At 36.5% G+C, this 19172-nt stretch overlaps 1 protein-coding gene and 1 gene segment (V, D, J or C); both read right to left on the reverse strand.

Moving 5' to 3' along the window:
• Positions 1–19172, reverse strand: part of LOC116905410 — a 978601-nt gene that overhangs the window by 120507 nt on the left and 838922 nt on the right.
• Positions 12200–19172, reverse strand: part of Tc2n (tandem C2 domains, nuclear) — a 52456-nt gene continuing 45483 nt past the window's right edge. The window contains exons 9-10 of the mRNA XM_032908371.1: positions 12805–13179; positions 12200–12691 (exon numbers count right to left, since the gene is read on the reverse strand). Of these exons, the coding sequence (XP_032764262.1) occupies positions 13069–13179 (111 nt within the window). The 3' untranslated portion in view covers positions 12200–12691; positions 12805–13068. The remainder of the gene's footprint in view (positions 12692–12804; positions 13180–19172) is intronic.

Below are 19172 nucleotides of genomic sequence, written 5' to 3' on the forward strand. Positions count from 1 at the left end.
CTCTTCTAGTTTCCCAGGCGTGTCTGCCTCTCTGAAGGTTTAGCTCTCCCTCCCACGGGATTTGGGTGCAGAGAACTGTTTATCCGGTCTGTTCCTTCAGGTTCTGGCGGTGTCCGGGAAAGGATCTTTACCAATCCTACATCTGATAAAGGTCTAATATTCAAAATATATAAAGAACTCAAGAAGTTAGACTCCAGAGAGCCAAATAACCCTATTAAAAAATGGGGTACAGAGCTAAACAAAACATTCTCAGCTGAGGATTATCAAATGTCCAAAAAGCACCTAAAGAAATGTTCAACATCCTTAGCCATCAGGGAAATGCATATCAAAACAACCCTGAGATTTTACCTCACACCAGCCAGAATGGCTAAGATAAAAAAAATTCAGGTGACAGCAGATGCTGGCAAGGCTGTGGAGAAAGGGGGACACTCCTCCATTGTTGGTGGGATTGCAAACTAGTGCAACCACTCTGGAAATCAGTCTGGAGGTTCCTCAGAAAATTGGACATTCCACTCCCTGAGGACCCAGCTATACCTCTCTTGGGCATATACCCAAAAGATGTTCCAACATACAACAAAGACACATGCTCCACTATGTTCATAGCAGCCTTATTTATAACAGCTAGAAGCTGGAAAGAACCCAGATGCCCTTCAACAGAGGAATGGATTCAAAAATTGTGGAACATCCACACAATGGAGTACTACTTAGCTATCAAAAACAATGACTTCGTGAAATTCATAGGCAAATGGAATGAACTAGAAAATATCATCCTGAGTGAGGTTACTCAATCACAGAAAAACACACTTGGTATGCACTCATTCATAAGTGGTTATTAGTCAAAAAGCTGGAATTACCCAAGATGCAATCTACAGACCACAGGAAGCTCAAGAAGAAGAAGGATAATCAAAATGCAGATGCTCCCACTCCTTCTTAAAAGGGGAAAAAACATCCATAGGAGGGGATAGTGGAAGCAAAGTTTAGAGCAGCGACTCAAGGAATGGCCATTCAGAGCCTGACCCATGTGTGGCCCATATATATACAGCCACTGAAACTATATAAGATTGATGAAGCTAAAAAATGCCTGCTGAAAGGGACCGGATATAGATCATTGCTGAGAGACACATCCAGATCATGTCCAATACAGAGGTCAATGCTAGCAGTAAACCACTAAACTGAGAATAGGACCCCCTTGGGGGGAATTAGAGGAAGTATTGAAAGAGGTGAAGGAGCTTGCAACCCTGTAAAAAAAAACAATGCCAACCAACCAGAGCTTCCAGGGACTAAACCACTACTGAAAGACTATATATGGACTGACCCAGGGCTCCAACTGCATATGTAGCAGAGAATAGCCTTGTTGGGGCACCAGTGGAAGGGGATGCCCTTGGTCCTGCCAAGGTTGGACCCCTAGTGCCAGGGAATATGGGGTGGCAATAAGGGGGATGTATAGAGGGAATACCCATATGGGGGAGGGAGTAGGGAGGAATGGGTGCTTATGGACAGGAAATCAGAAAAGGGAATAACATTTGAAATGTAAGTAAAGAAATATATCCAATAAAAAAATAAAAGAAAGGCAACAAAGAATTCTTATTTTTCATGGAAATATAGGAGAGATATTAAATAAAGTGTTGCAAAAGTTTGCACCTCCTAAACTTTAACCAACCCTCAAACAGCACCATCAAATGAAGAGCACGTGTTCAAATACATAAATCTATTGGGGATTGTTCCTCACTCAAACAAGTATAATAAAACCTATAAGCAGATAAAAGCATTAAGACAGAACTAAATATTACTTAAATTATTTGAAAAAGGAATCTTTTTTTTGCAGGACAGATTTAAGTGGGAACCTAAACAATATGTAACACCAATGAATCAAGTAAAGGGAGTGTCAAATGGGAAAGCTTCTACATAGAAGAAATCAGCACTCCTAAACATAACAAACTGTACTATGTGGTGAGAAAGTTAAGCAGAGCTAGATCATGCAGAGGTATTGTAAATGTTTCAATTCTTCTATTGTCTTGCTGCCTCAAGCCCCTATAGTCCCAGTGTATTAATACCCTACATAGGCAATGAAATGCTACCCGTGGTAGGTCTCTGCCATAAACCCTCTATTTGCCTTCTATTGTCCATTTATATGTAAATGTACCGATGAAATCCTACTATACCTTTTAGTTGTGCAGTCTTTGTTCCCCAATAAAACACACTTGCCTACCACTTCTCTTCCAGTTATCCTTAGTAGAGTCTGTTTCCTTCTATAATGTTCCTGGTGTGGCATACCTCCTTATCTCAGGGTTTTTAAATGTAAGTTTCATTTTCATAAACTTTTCTGTGATTCAGTCCATGTTTCATGATTGATCATTAAAAACAAACAAGAGCCCTCTCATAATTCTAATGCAATCATTCCTTACAGTATGACAGGCCTTTAGACATAAGATTAGATATGGAGCCTGACATTTTGGCATAAGGATTGTTTGAGCTGAAGGTAGTTGAGAATTAGTAGATATAGGAAGAGTTCTTATGGTTTGTGTGGCAGTCGGTCTCCCATAGGCTCAGATATTTGAATATTTGATCCCAGACGGTGGTGCTATTTTGGTAAACTTATGAGGTGTTCCCATGTTGAAGGAAGTATGCCATTGGTAGTTTGAGGTTTAAAAGCCATGCACTTCTTCCTATTTAATTCATGATATGAGTTCTTAGATTGTTTCTACAGACACCATCCACATATCCCCACTGAGATGGCAGCAGTCTTACCCATCTAGAACTCTAAGATCAGATAAACTCATCCTTCTATAGGTTATTTTGGTCATAGTGTTTCATCATAGCAACAGAAAATATCCAACACAGGAGAAAAGGACATAAATTATCCTCTATAATGTTGCTCTCACTACTACCAGTTGAAGAAATGTCACTCTTACTCTTGCGTTTTTGCTCTTCCCCTCTTCCCCCTTTGTACCTTCTCTCCCCATTCTCCTCCCCACTTCCCTCCACATGTTCATGGCCAGCCTCTACTCCTCTCCCCTCCTCTTCCTCTCTCTCTCTCTCTCTCTCTCTCTCTCTCTCTCTCTCTCTCTCTCTCTCTCTCTCTCTCTCTCTCTCTCTCTCTCATCCCTCTCCCTTGTCTTATCCTCTCATGGGGAAAAAAAAGACATTTCTATTACTTGAAGTGGAGAGTTAACACCAAGATTTTATGAAAACAGATCTAACTAAAATAACACTTATCTTCCATGATAATTAACATATATTAGTCACATCTTCACAATTTATCTACCTTGAAGCTCAGTCTCTAGCTCTTCATTAAAAAGGTTTATAAGCTCACATTCTGTTTTCTATCAACACCTATGTAAATATTACTAAAATCTGTATGTCTTTACTTTTCCTCCTGCTAATCAATTATTTGCTAGTATAATGCACAAGCCCCTTTATATTGCATGCTAGAGAATAGAAATAAACTTATCCTACAAGAAAAAAAGGCCTTGGTAAACTGCTAAGCATTTTGGAGTTCATACCAAGGATAATGAAACCTAAGATATGACAATTAGATTTGTATTCAAAATGAATCGTTCTGGCTCTTGGAAGAATTTACTGGAGATGCACAAAAGGCAGGCAGAAGTTCAATTATGGGTAGACTACAATACACAAGTGAAAGATAGTATTGCCATTGAGTAAGGAAAAGACACTTGAGATGAAGAATAAATAGAATCAAGACCTATTAAGGATGTAGATTTCCAACTAGAGTAAATACTAAAGATGAGAGAGGAAAGGGTTCCAATGTGTGACACTGATATAATAAATACGTATTTGATTTTCCCTAGTTAGTGAAACATAACTTCAAAGACCTTAAGTTCATGGGCTAATCCTGTTGTACTTTTTTTAGAAAAAACCTGGTTCCTGATACAGCTTCAAAGAAATTAAGGTGAAAGTATCATCTTGTTAGTCACAGCAACCTCCTCTCAAATTGCCCTGAATTTAATGAGATGACTTTTGGAAATCTAAATATAAAGGTGGGACCAGATTCCATGAAAAATACATTTGGAGCACTGAAACTTTGAGTTCACCTAGCAACTCCTGATGAAGAAAAGGGTTCCTTCAAACTCTTAGAGATTGAGTTCCTTCAGCTATAACCAATACTTGTAATTGATCAATGCCGGTGTAATAAACTGAACAGTTTCAGAGATCTTCTCAATTGGTGAACACAGTAAAGTGGCAAGTAGGTGGGTGTATCCAGAAGGTATATGTCTTAGTTTGGGTTAGTATTGCTAGAGCAAGTTAAGGGAAAAGGGAATATGTCTGTGTGGGTTCAAAGCCCACTCCTGGTACTAATTTCTCTCTTATTTTTATTTACTTTTGCTATTATAAAACACCATTACTAAAGGCAATTTGTGGAGGAAAAGGTTTATTTAGCTTCTGCTTGCACATTCATACTCTATCACTGAAGGAAGTCAGGAACTCAAACAGGGCAGAAACATGGAAGCAGTAACTGATGTAGGAGTCATAGAGAGACACTGCTTACTGGCTTGCTCTCTTTGGCTTGCTCAGCTGCTTTCCTGTATAACCCAGGACCACCAGCCTAGGGGTGGCCCAACCCTCCATGGGCCAGTCCTTCCCCTACCAATCATTAATTAAGAAAATGCCCTACAGGGGCTGGAGAGATGGCTCAGAGGTTAAGAGCACTGACTGCTCTTCCTGAGGACCTGAGTTCAAATCCCAGCAACCACATGGTGGCTCACAACCATCTGTAATGAGATCTGATGCCGTCTTCATGTGTCTGGAGACAGCTACAGTGTACTCATATATAATAAAGAAAATGCCCTACAGACTTGCCTATAGCCCAATCTTATGGAGATATCTTCTCAATTGGGAGTCCTTCCTCTCAGATCACTCTAATTTGTGTCAACTTGACATTAGGTTAGCCTGTACAGTGTATATGAAGTTTCAAGTGCCATAATCATTCCCTGTATCTTACTCTATGCATCTTTTCCTGTGGCTGCTTATAAATTTTGTCCTTTATAATACACTGCTATATAAATAAAATATTCCCCTAGGTTCTATGAACTATCCTAGGAAAAATTATGAGGAAGGGTTATAGCAAGTTGTAACACATAACCAAATAAGACATTTATTATGGTTAACCTGAAACCTTATGACTTGTGATTAGCATATAAAGTAAAGCTGGGTCTTTGACAGGGTGGCAGCAGCCTTGTGAAAATATGAAAGAATAGAAACTCTTGAGATAATAGAAAAGGAACTCTGATGTGAGCAAACATTCTTCCTACTTATAAATTCAGTCATACAGCATGACTTAGGAAACTTTGGGAACCTGGGAGAACATACTTTAAGAAGCACACTGCATTATTTCCCATTTTATGTAATTTTACTCCTAGTTTAGTGAATGATATAACAAAATAAATGATGTTGGCAAAATCCTATCCATAGGAATACATAAGTACCCTCCTTATAAGTTCCCAACAGCAAATCAAAGTTCACCAAAGTTCTCCAAAATTCAACCAGGGAGAACGAATAGATTTATTGGGCTCACTTACACAGCATGCTTAGTACAGTGTGTGGGTGGCTGTCAGAAGCCATGTAGGAAAGATTAAACACATGCAAATGAATTTTTCTGGAGATGGCCCACTATTTTGCATGCCCTGGAATGGGTGAGCTCTGTGAGGCAAGGTCCCAAGAGATTTCATCTCAAGATTGCTTCTTGCTGCTGATATGCCTTTCCTGTCACTATTACATAGCCTAATGATACCTGGGCATTAGCCCACTCTATTGGGCAGATTTCCTGCAGACCAACATGAAAATGTACTCCCATCTAGTAATGCTGTATAGATAAATTGATGATTTCATAATTACTAATAATGATTTATAGAATTCCTAAAATTATACAAGTAATTTCAAGTCCTCTATAGTATAAATGCTGCAAATAAGAAGTCTATAAACCTTCATGTGCCACTGGCTAACCAAACTAAAAGAAAACAGGCTTGAAACAAATTACTCACATATGTTAAAATAAATAAATCTTAAAAATTATTGCTTTAACTTATAATGTACTTATGGGTCTAGTAACAAATAATGAATGTTTGGTAAGATACTAGTCTTACCTGAAAGACATGTAAACATTTTTGCTGCTGTTCCTTTTGTCTTAGTGATTTATGACATGAATTATTGCCTTAAGCTTACTGTGAACTTATTGAAATTTAATAGTATTGAAAATTCATGTAATCAATTATCTTGCTATAATGGTTCTATCTGATAGCTATATGAGGTAATTTTTAGAGACAGTACATATATTGAGAAAAGAAAATAAAGGCTGTTTATCTGCTTTATCCAGAGTGGATGAGTGTTTTTCTACATGTGCCAATTTTCCCTTTTCCTTCTTTCCTTCTCTTCTTTTCTTTTTTCTCTAGTTCACAAAGAGTTAACAAGCTACACACATCTCACCTGGCCAACAAGAAAGCCATAAAGAAAAGAGCCCTAGCAATTAAAACTTCTTTACCTAGTCCCCTGCTGCTAACAGCAGGAACTAATTACCAGAAAACTGGCTTTTAGACACAGAATAACTACAGTTAACTTTCCAGAGGCCATCAGATTATGGCCCATAGAAAAGTAAGAGAGAGTTACAAGACCAGACAACATCAGTATTTGACCTTCATCCAATGTTATGTCTCAACTTAGCAGTAGCTACTGTACCAGTAAGTCTTCATCCAGTGCATATGATAGCTTCTCCATAACCACAAGGATGGAGTCTGCAATTAACCTTCTTCAGCATACTCCATGCAATTAGTTCAGAATTGAACACAAATGGCTGACAGGAGGACCTGGAATCTCAGATGAGGGTCCAATGACCCCTCAGACACCTTTCTCCCCTCAAGGAATGTCAACAGTCAACAGGTCCAAACAAAATGCTCTCTCAAAAGAAGGAAGATTATGGCTGCTTTGATTAGAGGACTATGTTCTAAAAATATCATGTAGCTTACAAACAGTTTAAGAGTATAAGAAGCCGGATACCAAGGTGCTGTTAAATTGGTTTCTGATGAAGGCATGCTGCCTCAGTCATATTCTTACATAATCTTCCTTGGCAGAAAGGGCAAAGGATCAATCATTCCTGAATGTCTTTTAAAAGAACCCTTATCTCAGTCATGAGGGCTCCATTCTAAAGACCTAAGCATGTCCCAAACACCAACTTCCCATACCATCCATTTTATAGGGGTTGGAATTTTAACATACAAAACTGGACATTCTTTCCAATGTAATTTTTACAGGTTTATTTGTCAATATTGAAATTTACACTATGAAATTATGTCTATATAGTTCAAGGAATCTAGATGAAGAGGCACAACAAATAGGGAAAACAGGGCCTAATAAATAGAATGTAAACCTAGAAAAGGCTAAAAGGAATGGATTCAGAATTTACAAGGTCTAGCTAGCCAACGTGAAGTGGAAAGAATAGATGAAAGCAAAACTAAACTTGTAGGTATGATAGAAAGGTAGTTGAGAGAATCCAAACATATTTCCTTTGCAAGCAGGATATAAGACCTACTAAGTAATAAAAAGAGAGGTCCATTAAAGAGTGAAACAAGTGGAAGTATAAAGGCTTGTCATTGAGTCAGCTGACAAAAGAAACCAAGATTTCCAGATGGGCAGTCAGTAATGATGAGTTAGGGCTACCAGATTTCTTGGATGTATACATGTGGGATCAACCAAACCTTTCCTACTGCCTTCCTCTTCATTTAATTCTTCTTTAATTGGATGCCCAAAGCATTTTATCTATACATCCAATGTTTTTAAATTATAACCATGCTTATTCTGGTTTATTTCATAAATAAAATACGTAAAATATAAAATGTCAGTATAAACAATGATGTTTTATTGTATCTCAATATATAATGTGGCTCATTTACAATTTTAGTCATTTCATGATTAAAACAGCATACATTATGTAATAAAAGAAGTTAAAAGACCCAGAAATTAAACTGAAGGCCAACTTAATACCACAATCAATTAAACTTACTTCTGCTGAAATAAATCATTATATCATAAGAAGCAAACTTTTTGAAAAAACTATCTTCCATCCTCAAAAACTAAAGAATGGTGACCTTAAAATCCCATGACATGATAATATTAAAAAGCATTACTGAATAATTATCAACACATTTTTTAAAATACCTTATTTGGAGTAGTTACCTCTTTGCCATCTAAGGAAGCATAAAGAAACTTTGTCCGTATTGATTTAATGGAAATATTAGTTGTTACCATTTGTTTTAAAAATCAGATTTTTAAGTAGATGACAACATTAAAAATTATGACCAAGAAAAGAAATACTAGGAAATCACTAAAACTTGGATAACACTCACCTTTGTCTGTAACAAAATAAAATTCGAGTTTTGAAGAACTATAATAATTCTTTTGGGGGGTTGAGTACACTTAATTTTACAATCACAATAAAAGGAATGCACATATTCATGAAACAGAGAAATAAAATGGACCTGGGCATAATGTCATACCGAGTGGCAATACCCTATATTCTCTTTTGGCATGCTGCTACTCTGTTCATATTTATCTTGGAGTCCTTAATAAAAACCCATGTGTCGTAAATTCAAAAGTATACTAGACATGGCCATTTAACCCTTTGGCTTCTTTAGAATCAAAGGAGGTGAACATTTTTCCCAAATGTATCCAAGGTATCTGTTCTCTATTCACTTTTCTTGGGGTTATAGAATTATGCACATAAACATAGCACGATCTCTAACATCTTCCAGACCAGAAGTCTGGTTAGATTTGGAGGTATAAGGGATTATTTCCATGGAGAAAGAAAGTCTATGTGGAAGAGGCAGCATGTTCAAAGTTTAGATGCCAAAATTGAAGCAAACACTATGCTACATAGAGTATCTCTTGTTCTCTCATGTCAGAATTAGACAGTTTTCACTGTCTTCTTCCTGGCATTCCTAGTCTAAAATAACTCAAGGTGCTTTTTAGAAGGAATCGAGAATCCTAAGTGACAAATAATTATACAGTTACAAATAGTTTTTACTGAAAGATTTTCTTGTTACCTTATGAAAAATACATGCAACATCTAATTAAATGTTCAGATTTTACTCATTTGTATGTACTTAACAGCCATCATCATTATAATGGTTATGGTTAAAAGTTCTTTCAAGCCACAAAATATCTAAAACTTATATCAGTGGATAAGAAAAGCTGCAGAAAGGCACTTTTAATATTCAATCAACAGCTAAAATGTTCAGAGGAAAAAATCTTGGCGTTCTGAGGCATAAATAACCCATAAGGAATTTTAGTAGATGGGGTAAATTCCCCCTTAAATAAGGTAAAAAACAACAAAACACAGTAAAAACATACATGTTTTTTCAGAGATATGAGGGGTTATTTCCATATGTAAGCTATGAAAGTTCCTCTGAATGAAGAACAAAAAATACAATAGTTAGAGAAGGAAAGTCTATGTGAAAGAGGCAGCATGATCAAAGTTCAGATGCTGGAAACTAGCTAAATTAAGAGTTCACAAAAGGAAAACCCATTCAGAGCCTGCCCCACATGTGGCCCATACATATACAGCCACCCAATTAGACAAGATGGATGAAGCAAGGAAGTGCAGGCCGACAGAAACCGGATGTAGATCTCTCCTGAGAGACACAGCCAGAATACAGCAAATACATAGGCGAACCACTGAACTGAGAATGGGACCCCCTTGAAGGAATCAGAGAAAGGACTGGAAGAGCTTAAAGGGGCTTGAGACCCCATATGAACAACAATGCCAAGCAACCAGAGCTTTCAGGGACTAAACCACTACCCAAAGACTATACATGGACTGAACCTGGGCTCCAACCTCATAGGTAGCAATGAATAGCCTAGTAAGATCACCCTTGGTCCTGCTAAGACTGACCCCCCAGCGAACGTGGTTGTTGGGGGGAGGGTGGTAATGGGGGGAGGATGGGGAGGGGAACACCCATATAGAAGTGGAGGGGGAGGAGTTAGGGGGATGTTGGCCCGGAAACCGGGAAAGGGAACAACATTCGAAACGTAAATAAGAAATACTCAAGTTAATAAAGAAAAAAAGGAAAAAAAAAGTTCACAAAAGGCAAAATTGTCAGAAGGGCATGTGACTAAAAGTCACATGAAAGTAGACTAATTGGGTTGTAGAGGTCACATAAAAATGGGAGATGAGACAGACAACTGAGTTCTTTTAAAATCACTTTGTTATCTGACATCTCTTAGACAATGCTGAGCTTTCTAGTGAAGCTGTAAGCTAGGTGACTCCATGGATAGATGAGAGAGAGATAAAGAAACATGTTAGATGTCTCTGAACTAATTCACATAGCATATTGTTGTATGCAACTGAGCAAACAGATTCATTCCATTCTTCTGCATACCAATTTGCAGTTGCTATTTGAATTGAAATGTTTATTATACCAAGATATTAAGGATGTTTGCAAAACCTGGGAAGTAAACAGTATGCCAATTCATTAAAAAAGAAAGAGATGAAATGAAAGAAAGGGAGAAAGAAGAAATATTGTTAAAATAATAGCATTGTGTAAAATTAAATCAGTGCCAAACAGTGATATTTTGACATGGTGTGTAACTTTTTGTGATATGTATACGTGTATGTGTGTGTGTGTACATATGTGTGTATGTGTGTTTAATATATACTAAGTGATACAGCTTATAAATGAATAATATCCTTCCTGTTGTGAATTTTAATTATTTCCAGCTGGCTTCCCAGCATCATTTTGGTTCCTTTTTCCTTTTACAAGTAAGTAAGAGTCAAGTAAATCCTACACAATACAAAAGAAAATGATTTTTGCATAGTGCTTCAGTTGTTGTTATTGGGTCCTAATTGCTTTTCTCCCCAAGAATGCCTATTAACACAGTAGTGTTTGCATTTACGTTTTCACATAAAAATTTCAAGGACACAATGAATATACATGTTTACATTAAGTATAAGTTCAGCTGAAAAATGCTTAAGTGATTAAAACATTAAAAAATCTTCATCTATTAATACTTTCCTACCTAAAAGTTCTTTAAAAAGAAATTTTCTTTGTATAGACTTATCTAAGATCTCTAGAAGTCTGGGAAATCAAGAAAGCATATCTTTTCTGCAAATTTCCTATTATACCTATGCTTAAAATTAATAGATCATTACAACAGAATTAAACAAATGACATGTATTAAATTTAGGAATTAAAAGTAGCAAAACAATAAAAACAGTGAAAAATAAAATTCTAGTTTTTTTAAAAATAAAGCCTGTGATGTGTTGGTACAGGTTAATCAGTACTGACAAATGTCTTATTTGGGTATAAGATGTTGATAGTCCAGGAGGCTGTGCCTATACTGAGAATGAAAGAGTAGATGTAGGAAAATTCTGGGCCTACTTTAAAAAGTGCAATTTGTTAAACTTAACTGAAAGAAAGTGGAAGGCTCAATGATCAAAACATTATCACTATCAAAAAGGATGGTTTCTCCTAAAAGAACATGTGAGTACTGACCAATACTCCATCTTTCACAAGTCTAAAGATATTATTTCAAAATTCACAGTGGAAAAGAATTCTGGTCAATACCATTAGTACCCTAAAATCTAGGCAATAGCTACATAATGGTTCAATGTAGATTCTAATGTGATAACTAGACTATAAAGAACTAGAATTTAAAAGGTTATTCCTACATTATAACATGTTATTTCTCTGGCCTAAAATGTGTGGGAGAGAGAGAGAGAGAGGGAGGCAGGGAGGGGGAAGGAGGTGGGGAGAGGGCAGGCAGGCTGATCAGGAACATTGATCCATTATTTACTTACTGGCAAAAATAAACTATAAGATTAGAAACTGTTGCTTGCTTCTTCCTAAAATTGTTTTGTTTCAGCCACACTTTTGTGCCCATCCAAGCAGAAATACTCTGCCTATGTTAAATTCTAATATGTACCAGAATTAAACCTACAGTAGAAATATATTTGCATTCTACATATTGTTACCTGATATGATTATTTAAAATGGTAAAATACTTTAACACTGTGGATTATGGAACAAATAATTTACATCAAAAATTGAAACAAAGAACTAATGATTATAAAATACTGAATTTGCTATTTAAGCTAATTTAATTTTGCTAAATTAAGTTGTCCCAAATGTAAGATATTTTGTCTTAATTCTAAAAAAAAAATAAAGGTTAAAAATGAGGACGAAAGCAAAATGTGTATATTTTGATCTTCAGTTTACCTTTATTTAATCTCTTTTAAGTTATTTATTTATTTATTTTGTGTGTGTGATGGCATACATGTTAATGACAGTGAACAATATGGACAAATTGGTTCTTTCCTTCCATCATGTTGCATTACAGGGATGGAACTCAAATTGTCAGTGTGCTAACAAGCTCCTTTATGCACCAAGCAATCCTGCTAGCTCCAAGCTTTGTTTACTCTTTAAAAAATCTAGATAATTCTCTAATTCTCCAGGAAATAAGCAGCTTATAAAATGACCATGCAATAGCTTACAGATAAAAAGAAGTAAGGCTATAAATTTTCCTCAAATATAGGAAAAAATTAATGGGATGTTTCTATTCATTTTTGATGTGAGAAGAATACATATAAAGATATAAACAGTATAACCAAAATCTAATTAATCATGTCTAGCACTGGAAAAGTAGTAAAGTCTTGTAAATATCTAATAGTACTTTTAAAAAGACTGATGTCAGGGCTGGGGATTTAGCTCAGCGGTAGAGCGCTTACCTAGGAAGCGCAAGGCCCTGGGTTCGGTCCCCAGCTCCGAAAAAAAAAACAAAAAAAAAAAAAAAAAGACTGATGTCTAGACTGATGTGATTTGAATATCTTAAAAACAAAAGCAAAACTAATATAGAAATATCTATCTATGATTCATATTTTTATAGATTTTATAATCCATTACATTGACCTACTACTACTACCCTTTTATTTTATCATATTTTGGCACCATTTTAAAACATTTCATTCACTTTGTATACCTGGTAAAACTCATTGCAAGGTTTAGAAATTTGTTTCTTCTAAAAGATCATCAAGCTGTCTCTTCACTAAATTAATGTCCGAAGTTTTCAAGATGGATTTAACTTGTGCCACTTGATAACAACCTTTTCTGGATTTGTAACTGTCTCTTTCCATTGGTTCACTGCTTCGATGTTATTACTGTCTTCACTTATCCAGAGCTGTAAAGAAACATCACAACCATTCAATTTGACAAATATTACTTAACGAGTATAAATAAGTATTCTTACTGTTGAGACATATGGACAAGTTTCGATAACATAACTTTAAATAAATATCAATCGACTTTTTCAACAGGTGCTTGATGATTTGACCTTTAAATGTTAAAATATTTAAGGTATTGAATCATTCTGGATTATGTGGCTCAATTCAACCTAAGAAACTCTCTGAACCAAAAAGAGCCCAGGACTAGATAAGCTTAGTGAAGAATTCTATCATACCAATACTGTCCAAACTACTCCACAAAATTTAAACAGAAGGAGCATTACCCAATTCCTTCTATGAAGCCACAATCATGCTTATACATAAACCACACAAAGACCCAAGGAAAAAAAAAGAACTTCAGATAAATTTCCCTTATGAATATTGACACGAAAATACTCAATAAAATTCTCGCAAACTGAATCCAACAACACATCCAAAGGATCATACATCATGATCAAGTAGGCTTTATCCCAGGGATGCAGGGATGGTTCAATACACAGAAATCCATCAAAATAATCTACGATATAAACAAACTCAAAAAAAAAAAAAAACCCCATACATGATCATCTGATTAGATGCTGAGAAAGCATTTGACAAAATTCAACACCCCTTCATGATAAAATCCTGGAAAGATTCAAAGCCCATACATAAACATAGTAAAAGCCATATATAGTAAACCAGTAACTAACATTAAAATAAATGGAGAGAAACTTGAAGCAATCCCACTAAAATCAGGGACTAGACAAGGCTGCACACTCCCTCCCTACTTATTCAATATAGTTCTTGAAGTTCTAGTCAGAGCAATCAGACAACATTTGCAGATGATATGATGGTATATTTAAGTAACTCCAAAAGTTCCACCAGAGAATTACTAAGCCTGATAAACAACTTCAGCAAAGTGGCTGGATATAAAATTAACTCAAACAAATCAGTAGCCTTCCTTTACTCAAAGGATAAACAGGCTGAAAAAGAAATTAGGGAAATGACACCATTCACAATATTCCCAAATAACATAAAAATACCTTGGTGTGACTCTAACCAAGCAAGTGAAATATCTGTATGACAATAACTTCAAGCCTCTGAAAAAGGAAATTGAAGATCTCAGAAAATGGAAAGATCTCCCATGCTCATGGATTGGCAGGATTAATATAGTAAAAATGGCCATTTTACCAAAAGCCATCTACAGATTCAATGCAATCCCCATCAAAATTCCAACCCAATTCTTCATAGAGTTAGACAGAACAATTTGCAAATTCATCTGGAATAACAATAAACCCAGGATAGATAAAACTATCCTCAACAATAAAAAGACTTCCGGGGGAATCACTATCCCTGAACTGAAGCAGTATTACAGAGCAATAGTGATAAAAAAAACTGTATGGTATTGATACAGAGACTGACAGGTAAACCAGTGGAATAGAATTGAAGGCCAGAAATGAACCCACACACCTATGGTCACTTGATTTTTGACAAAGGAGCCAAAACCATCCAATGGAAAAAAGATAGCATTTTCAGCAAATGGAGCTGGTTCAACTGGAGGTCAGCATGTAGAAGAATGCAGATCGATCCATGCTTATCACCCTGTACAAAGCTTAAGTCCAAGTGGATCAAGGACCTCCACATCAAACCAGATACACTCAAACTACCAGAAGAAAAAGTAGGGAAGAATCTCAAACACATGGGCACTGGAGAAAATTTCCTAAACAAAACACCGATGGCTTATGCTCTAAGATCAAGAATCGACAAAGGGGATCTCACAAAACTGCAAAGCTTCTGTAAGGCAAAGGACACTGTTGTTAAGACAAAACAGCAACCAACAGATTGGGAAAAGAACTTTACCAATCCTACAACTGATAGAGGGCTTATGTCCAAAATATACAAAGAACTCAAGGAGTTAGACTGCAGGGAGACAAATAACCCTATTAAAAAATGGGGTTCAGAGTTAAAGAATTCACAGCTGAGGAATGCTGAATGGCTGAGAAACACCTAAAGAAATGTTCAACATCTTTAGTCATAAGGGAAATACAAATCAAAACAACCCTGAGATTTCACCTCACACCAGTGAGAATGGCTAAGATCAAAAACTCAGGTGACAGCAGATGCTGGCAAGGATGTGGAGAAAGAGGAACACTCCTCCATTGTTGGTGGGATTGCAGACTGGTACAACCATTCTGGAAATCAGTCTGGAGGTTCCTCAGAAAATTGGACCTGAGGACCCTGTTATACCTCTCTTGGGCATATACCCAAAAGATGCCCCAACATATAACAAAGACTCCACTATGTTCATCGCAGCCTTATTTATAATAGCCAGAACCTGGAAAGAACCCAGATGCCCTTCAACAGAGGAATGGATACAGAAAATATGGTACATCTACACAATGGAATACTACTCAGCTATCAAAAACAATGATTTTATGAAATTCATAGGCAAATAGATGGAACTGGAAAATATCATCCTGAGTGAGGCAACCCAATCACAGAAAAACACACAGGGTATGCACTCATTGATAAGTGGATATTAGCCCAAATGATTGAAGTACCCTAGATGCACAGAACACATGAAACTCAAAAAGGATGACTAAAATGTCAACGCTTCACTCCTTCTTTAAAAGGGGAACAAGAATACCCTTGGGAGGGAATAGGGAGGCAAAGTTTAGAACAGAGGCAGAAGGAACACCCATTCAGAGCCTGCCCCACATGTGGCCCATACATATACAGCCACCAAACTAGATAAGATGGATGAAGCAAAGAAATTCAGGCAGACAGAAACTGGATGTAGATCTCTCCTTAGAGACACAGCCAGAATACAGCAAATACATAGGCGAAGGCCAGCAGCAAACCACTTAACTGAGAACGGGACCCCCTTGAAGGAATCAGAGAAAGGACTGGAAGAGCTTAAAGGGGCTTGAGACCCCATATGAACAACAATGCCAAGCAACCAGAGCTTCCAGGGACTAAGCCACTACCCAAAGACTATACATGGACTGACCCTGGGCTCCAACCTCATAGGTAGCAATGAATAGCCTAGTAAGAGCACCAGTGGAAGGGAAGCCCTTGGTCCTGCTAAGACTGAACCCCCAGTGAACGTGATTGTTGGGGGAGGGCGGTAATGGGGGGAGGATGGGGAGGGAACACCCATATAGAAGGGGAGGGGGAAGGGTTATGGGGATGTTGGCCCAGAAACCGGGAAAGGGAATAACAATCGAAATGTAAACAAGAAATACCCAAGTTAATAAAGATGGAGGAAAAAAAAGAAGAAATTACATTTGAGCACCTTTTTCATTAAATGAAACTCTAATCTTAATTGAAACGTAATAAAATGATCATTCTTGATCCATGATAATTTCATCATACCTATCACTTCTATAATTATAGATAATACATGTGAATGGTCTGGAGAAACTTGTGCAAATACAAGGCATCACAATAAGTTTATAACATGGAGATAAGGTGGACACATAACTGAAAAAACCTGAATCTTTGTCTTGGCTATAACACTAACATATGCTGTAACCTTGGAATTAACTTACCTGAGACCTAGTTTCTAATTCTTCTAACAGATTTGAGTAAGTCATTGGTTTTCAATTCTTTTTCTATCTTGGCCTAAAAATAACTTTCCTTCAAACAACATCTTACATAGGATGTAATACTTAACACAGGTAACTTTAACAGTATTTGGGTTGATAGACTGGGACAACTGGATCCCACATATGATTCTTTATGGTGACAAGACACCTGAGGTCACTAGAGAAGAAGCTCTCCAGATTTATTATCCTGGAAATCATCTCTCAAATTAAATTTCCATGAATTCTTTAATTCAAACTCCTTTCCAGGTAAGAATAGAGAAAGCTGAACCACTCTAAAATAGCAGTCTAATTATATGAAATTAGAGATCATATAAATCTGAAATTTCATACAATCTGAAAATCTCACCTAGACTACTAATAGCAACTATTTGTCAAGTGAAAGTTTTTACATCAGTTAAAGACTTCAATATTTAAATTTGTCACAAACAGTTATAATTAAGATAAAAAGCTAACAATGTCTACTAAATATCAAACATTTAAAAAAGAAAATGTAGAAAAAAAGAATTATATAAGTTGAAATGTTATCAAGCCCTATACAAATTACTCAGAATTTTAATTAATTTAATTTGGATAGTTCCACCACAGAACTATCCAAATGATTATCATAAACATTAATAATTGATATTTTCTAGAATTTAAAATCTATTATAACTAAATAAAATGTTATATATTAATATTATTAAAACATTATATATTAGTAATATATTGTGCTAATATATTAATAATATATCAATAATATATGTTTTATAATATAAAATACTCATTTTAAATAAAAAGTTAAAGATGAAACAGAGATCTTCCTGGTTGCTGAGGCCGCGGAGAACTCATAGGCAACATCCTGCGAGCAAACTTGAGCCTGGGGACCACAGGTAATACAAACTTTTCTGCTACAAACGACTTGCCTGGTGAACTCAAGACACAGGCTCACAGGAACAGCTGAAGACCTGTAGAGAGGAAAAACTACACGCCCGAAAGCAGAACAACTGTCCCCATAACTGGCTGAAAGAAAACAGGAAAACAGGTCTACAGCACTCCTGAAACACACAGGCTTATAAGACAGTCTAGCCACTGTCAGAAATAGCAGAACAAAGTAACACTAGAGATAATCCTGAAACACAGGCTTATAAGACAGTCTAGCCACTGTCAGAAATAGCAGAACAAAGTAACACTAGAGATAATCTGATGGCGAGAGGAAAGCGCAGGAACCCAAGCAACAGAAACCAAGACTACATGGCATCATCGGAGCCCAATTCTCCCACCAAAGCAAACACGGAATATCCAAACACACCAGAAAAGCAAGATCTAGTTTCAAAATCATATTTGATCATGATGTTGGAGGACTTCAAGAAAGACATGAAGAACTCCCTTAGAAAAACACAGGAAAACATAAATAAACAAGTAGAAGCCTAGAGAGAGGAATCGCAAAAATTCCTAAGAGAATTCCAGGAAAACATAAATAAACAAGTAGAAGCCCATAGAGAGGAGTCACAAAAATCCCTGAAAGAATTCCAGGAAAACACAATCAAACAGTTGAAGGAATTAAAAATGGAAATAGAAGCAATCAAGAAAGAACACATGAAAACAACCCTGGATATAGAAAACCAAAAGAAGAGACAAGGAGCTGTAGATACAAGCTTCACCAACAGAATACAAGAGATGGAAGAGAGAATCTCAGGAGCAGAAGATTCCATAGAAATCATTGACTCAACTGTCAAAGATAATGTAAAGCGGAAAAAAAGCTACTGGTCCAAAACATACAGGAAATCCAGGACTCAATGAGAAGATCAAACCTAAGGATAATAGGTATAGAAGAGAGTGAAGACTCCAGCTCAAAGGACCAGTAAATATCTTCAACAAAATCATAGAAGAAAACTTCCCAACCTAAAAAAAGAGAGATACCCATAGGCATACAAGAAGCCTACAGAACTCCAAATAGATTGGACCAGAAAAGAAACACCTCCGTCACATAATAGTCAAAACACCAAACGCACAAAATAAAGAAAGAATATTAAAAGCAGTAAGGAAAAGGTCAAGTAACATATAAAGGCAGACCTATCAGAATCACACCAGACTTTTCGCCAGAAACTATGAAGGCCAGAAGATCCTGGACTGATGTCATACAGACCCTAAGAGAACACAAATGCCAGCCCAGGTTACTGTATCCTGCAAAACTCTCAATCAACATAGATGGAGAAACCAAGATATTCCATGACAAAACCAAATTTACACAATATCTTTCTACAAATCCAGCACTACAAAGGATAATAAATGGTAAAGCCCAACATAAGGAGGCAAGCTATACCCTAGAAGAAGCAAGAAACTAATCGTCTTGGCAACAAAACAAAGAGAAGAAAAGCACACAA

This window comes from Rattus rattus, chromosome 7 (genome assembly GCF_011064425.1).
Source record: "Rattus rattus isolate New Zealand chromosome 7, Rrattus_CSIRO_v1, whole genome shotgun sequence".
Lineage (NCBI taxonomy): Eukaryota > Metazoa > Chordata > Mammalia > Rodentia > Muridae > Rattus > Rattus rattus.